We start from the raw sequence: 5,736 nt of genomic DNA, 5'->3' as shown, positions 1-5,736 counted from the left end.
TAACTTTACCAACAATGGAAAACGCAACAACTACACTATTAGTAACACATTCAATTAAATTTTTGAAATAAATCCATAGCTGTATTAACAGATTATGGCTTTAATTAGGTAATATAACTAATATTATTTATCCTTTGACTCTTGCACATTCTATTTACTTCTCTGATTTATGAAGCCTACAGAAAATCTGGGTAATGAGTTTGTAATTGTAGATGACTATCTTAAAATGTGGGATTTTAACAATTAAATCATACACATTTAACAATTACAGGTTATGAGTTAATATCAACTTTTTAAACACATCAAACATATCTAATGCTTGTAATAAGATGTACCCGTACTGCTTTCTAAATACTGTTTTACTCATTTTCTCTTATAGGAATACTAACATGGTATAGATTATGAGTGCCCCATAGTTTTATGTCAAAAGAGAATAAAATTTCAAATATTTAAAACAGACTGTCTCCTCTTCACAAAAGTCTAGATCTTTAAGATAAAACTTCTGGTTTTTATATAGTAAACAACACTCAGCAAAACCTATGAATGACAAGTTCCAAAAGAGCAACAATATTATAGTCTAGAACACTGTGTCTTCTTGGTGAAGCTCACTTACAGCTCAGTCAATCCCTCCTGAAACTGAGCTAGACTTTCCACAGTTTGCACATTAAAGGCGACCACAGTGACTTGAATCATGAGGAAATCTCTCCTGAAATTGTGATTTTGTTTTAACCAAACAGGTCTCTAATTCTTCAAGATCTTTGAGTCTGTTGAGCTCAATGGAGTAAGAATAGTCTGTAGAGTCATCTGTTTAATTCTTATATTTAACGTAAATTTGTATTCCTATATTTTTTCCTCCTACATTTTAAGTTTAGACAACCTATCACATTAGAAAGCACAATTTTGTGAACATCTGAGAGTCCAAGTACAGAAAAGGGCAAGCTCTTTTATTAAACTATTAAGCTAGGACAGTAGCCCTTTCTTTTTCTCAGGCCTCTGCCAGCCTTTTGCTAGGCCTCTCCTGTTCCTTTTATCTTTGGTAAGTCTTTGACCCTCGCTGCTGTGTGGCCTAGTTTTTGCTTTTTATCTGTACATAAAACAGCATTTATCAACATGACTCTACATCTCTTTCAGGGAAATAACAAAAGTGGCTTTTTTACTTTCAAAACAGCTTGATGGTTTTCTTCGCTGACTGCCCAGGGGCCTTTGGACTGAATTCTGTTTTATTTTCCTTTTTACCAACATGAGAATCCCTCCTGTCTCAAATCCTGGTGGGCTTTGGGATACCTTAATTTACAACCAAATTTGTTTGGCCTTGTCTATAGCTGGTTTACAAACCTTCTTCTCATCTTTGTAAAGCTTCCGGGCCAGCTGAGAGTCTGGGTTCCCAAGTACTACTGTTTTGGCCTACCCTTTTACGTAATCACTCCAGAACTGGATTTTTTTGTTTTTTTAAATCTATTTTAACGTTCTCTTTAGTCATATTGGGTGGAAAAGGGGGTAGTAGCTATTTCTAGCAACAGCTCTCCGTTACCAACAAGCAGTTTCGCAAGTTGAAGCGGCAGCGTTGGGTCCTGCGGAGGCATTCGGGCTTTGGCGTCCAGCAGACCTTGCCCCAACGGGCCGTGGACTTTGATAAATTATTTACCCTCTCAGTGCCTCGGTTTCTTCAGATCTAAAATGAGGACAAAACACCTAGCTTTCAGGAAGGAGGTGTGAAGACTAAACAAGCCAATAAATGTTAAAGGTATTCAAGAACAAGTAGCCCGTTAAAATTAACTACTACGATTTTTATGATTAACCCCAGGCCCAAAGCCAGGTTCGCCCTAGAAGTCGGCGCTCCACCAGGGACAAACGCCGCCATCCCCCGCCTGGCCTCAAGCGAAGCCCTTGCAGGGCATCCTCGGCGCGCCCTCGCGCTTGCAGCTTGCAGAGCTGGAGGGCTCGCTCGGGGGCCGGCGCTAGGCGGCGCGCGGAGCAAAGCTATCGCGCAGGCGCGGAAGACCTGGTGAGGTCGAACGGGCGGTATCTTCCAGGTCGGCCATGGCTGAGGCTTCCCGGTGGCACCGAGGCGGTGAGGGGTGCTTGTCGGGAGTGGGTGGGGCAGGGCAGATTTGGCAATTCCACATACGGTAGAAGAAACTCCGTAGCCCCGTATCTATTCATGTGAGAGAGAGGACCTCCAGCACGCTTAGCCCTCACAGCCTCCTCTTGAGAAGCGGAGAGGGACGGTGGTCCCATTTCACAGACAGGAAAACTGAAGCGCCACGGGGACGTGGCACTCGCCCCTTGCCCGAGGCTTGAGCTGGGGCTGTCACTTGCTGTAGAATGAGTGTCGCTAGGGCGGTGTCCGAAGTGCTTTGTTGATTTAGGGAGTCGTGTCCTTGAGGGAACCCCAGGCCAAGTTCTACCGTCACCCCCACCCCCACCCCCACCCCCTGCTGAAGCCAGCCATCCCAAGAAGCAGTGTTGACTGGTAGAGAAAATGATTAGGGACAGATAAGGGGTTTTTGTTTGTTTTGTATTTTGCTTTTCCATTTTAATACAGACCCAGTGAGGAAACATCCATGTGATAAAAGTCATTGGTATACAGTAATAAAATGACTGCCTGCTTACCCCATGGGAACATGTTAGTAATTATTCCTCCTTCATCAAATGAGAATAAAAAAATAACCAGAAGCCTTTGGACCTTTCCTTCGCACAGTGTAACAGCTAACTGGCTGTGTCTTTCTATCGATATTTATGTACGTTATAAATTACATATTGTAAAGGAAAATTTTGTTTTATATCTCACAGGGACTCCAAAACATCCTCTGCATTACAGGAAGGAAGTAGAAATTAGAACTACCCTTCAGGAGTTGTTACTCTACTTTATTTTTTTAATAAACCTATGTATATGTAAGTACACAGATGGAGATGATGACACTGTTTGAACTAAGAGGTTATGTGGACATGAAAAATAAAACGTGGACTTTATAAACTGTAGGCTTTCAGACTTTACTAAAATTTCTCAAAAAATAGTGAAACATTTTAGACATTTATCTTAAATTCGTTTAGTTTGAGGCAGTTCTTAGTGGGCAATTAGTAGTGTTCAGTTCTTAATGGGCAAAACTTTAGGTCATGGATATAATGAGAAGCTTTCATGTCAACATTGATTGAACTAATTATTCCTTCGGTTGGCAGTTCTATCTTGAATATAATTATTCCCTTGAGTTGGCAATTCTAACTTGATTTCTTTTAGATCCATATAGATACATTAACTTACTTTCATAGGTCAGAGTACAAATAAGGCCAAAGAAGTTAGTCTTGCTGTCTGCTTTGTTCTTTTCCCTGGCCTGTTGCACAGTTAATAGCAAAATATACTAGTGCTGAGTCACGAAAGGTATGGATCAATGCAAATCTTTAAGGAGGACCAGGAAAGCATGTCAGCCTGCATTCCTCCTATTTGTGGATCAATAGCACTGACTTAATCAGTATTAAAGAGCGTTTTGTCTTTAGGGCACCCAACATACAGTAGATGTAAGCTCACTGGCGGGACTTATCTCATGTTGGTATGGCCTACATACCGGCAATTTTTATATCAGTTAACTAATTAATTGGTATTGTAGGGGTGAGTTTGAGTCGGATCTTGATTAAAAAGACAACTATGGCCAATCTTATAGATTAAGATATCTTGGACTGGTTTTTAAATGCTTACTACAGAATATTTGGGGAATGGAAAAATATAAAAAGATCATTCATAATCCCATTATTCAGGGATTAAAAAAAACCTTTTTATAATTAGGAAGAACTGAAAACAGCTTAAATCTCCGTCAACAGAAGATTTAACTTTTTGGTATACACAGTGAAATAATATGCAACATTAAAGAATGGCATAGGCTCATGTGTGCCATGGACTGATGCTGAAGATAAATGGTTTCTAAAGACTAAAGGGCTTCTAGCAAAAAGATAAAGACATATTTAATCTACATTCTGCTCTAATAGCCACTCACGCACCCCTAGAAAAAGAGAGTGAGAAAGAATGCTAGTTAATATTTTAAAAATTCTTGCCATATGCCAAAACATAGTTTTAAATGTTCCACATGCATTACCTCACTTACTTTTTATAACAAAGCTATGAGGTAGGAGATATTATCCCTATGATGGGACTCAAACTGTTATCTGTTTGAATTCAAAGTCTATAGCCGTAACTACTCACCATATTATATTGCCTACTCTCAATATGGAGAAAAAACGAACTTGCAGAATAGTATGTATAATGTGATCTCATTTTTGTAAAAATAAAGTTATTTTCTTTATGAATGTGTATGCATATAGAAAAATCGGAAGAATATATGCCAAACCTAACTCTAGCAGTAGGATTACAGGAAACTTCTTCCTGTTCTGTATATTTCTATTTTGGGTGTTTTTTTTTTATTATTAGTTTTATAATTAGACAAAAAAATTTGAATTTTCAAAACAAAATTGGGAACAAATTTTAAGTACATTTTTAATCCTAATAAACTGAGTTTTTAAGCATAAATTTTTAAACAAAAAATTCTTCTCCTTAGTGACTTTTGGGATGGTAAACCCACATATGTATTACTTAAACAAAGTTATGTCATCTCTATTTTTGGACACTTCTGTGCCTGGTGATGAGAGAACCAACTTTAAGTCTATTCGCAGCATAACTGATTTTTGGAAGGTAAGGTATCATGTAACTGTGGATGAAGTGTCTTTAGGTATTGCATAAACAGACCCTTGGCACACATATAGGCACTCAATACATATTTGTTGAAGGAATGAGTAAAAATGAATATCATTTCTTTAAACTATTAGAATCAACCAACCAGTAAGTGTTTATTGAGACTCTTTATTCTCAATGTGATAGAGTTCTTATAACTTAAAAAAAAATGATATTTTTTAACATAATCATTGCATTTGGAAAATAGAAGACTTGCTTCTAATGTGGGAGTTAGGATCCAAGGTAAGTCTATAATTGTGTATAGTGAAAATTCCTCTTAAAAAGTCCTTAAATTGCCCATAAAGTAAAATATATGTGATTTTGGTATACAATCCTGTATTGTCTGTATGTATGTTACAATAATGTACAGTATATAATAAAGAGTACATATACAAAATATAATTTTACAGTGTTTTTAATTACTAAGAGAATCATTCCTTCAGCATTGGAACAGATTGTTTTTTCCATTACACTTAGCAAGATGCTCACATTATGAGGAAAGAACAATTAACGGAATAGCAGTTTCAGGTATTCCATGTCACAAACATCGGGGCATACAGGGAAGAGGCCTTTCGAGAGGTGATGATGATTCAGTTGAGTTTTAAAGGATGACTAATGGAGGAGCATTCTAGGAAGAATAAACAATATGTGCTATAAGTAATTCTACATATGGAGCTATGTTTGGCATTATAGGCATATAGAAGATGAGGTGGAAAAGGCCAAACTATGAATTGGACAGAGGTTAAGTCATGAATGCCACGCTAGGACTTTGAAACTTATCCAGGAGACAAAGTCATTTCCTGAGAGTGAGAGGGGAAGTGTAAGATGAGGGCAAATAGAAGTCTTTGGTTTAGGCCAGATGAAATGTGAAAGAATGATAGGAAATTTTCCCTGAAACAAGAAGTGGAATTCACCCTGCTTCTTTTTTTTTGTACTGTCTTGAGGTACGTACAGGGCCAATGGCAAAGAAGACAAAGGCAGGAAAGAAAAAAATGAACCCTGGGTTTGGGATCTCT

The 5,736-nt window shown here is 37.9% G+C and overlaps 1 protein-coding gene across 1 annotated transcript in view; it reads left to right on the top strand.

Moving 5' to 3' along the window:
• The first annotated feature begins 2,040 nt into the window (after positions 1 to 2,040).
• Positions 2,041 to 5,736, top strand: part of PKD2L2 (polycystin 2 like 2, transient receptor potential cation channel) — a 47,741-nt gene continuing 44,045 nt past the window's right edge. Inside the window, exons 1-3 of the mRNA XM_014795796.2 lie at positions 2,041 to 2,071; positions 2,794 to 2,895; positions 4,548 to 4,681. Of these exons, the coding sequence (XP_014651282.2) occupies positions 2,041 to 2,071; positions 2,794 to 2,895; positions 4,548 to 4,681 (267 nt within the window). The remainder of the gene's footprint in view (positions 2,072 to 2,793; positions 2,896 to 4,547; positions 4,682 to 5,736) is intronic.

The sequence above is a fragment of the Ceratotherium simum genome, chromosome 4, assembly GCF_057802395.1.
Source record: "Ceratotherium simum simum isolate JZ-2026a chromosome 4, ASM5780239v1, whole genome shotgun sequence".
In the NCBI taxonomy this organism is placed as follows: Eukaryota; Metazoa; Chordata; class Mammalia; order Perissodactyla; family Rhinocerotidae; genus Ceratotherium; species Ceratotherium simum.
Note: the sequence above shows the minus strand (reverse complement) of the source record. Positions and strands in the feature narration are given on the sequence as shown.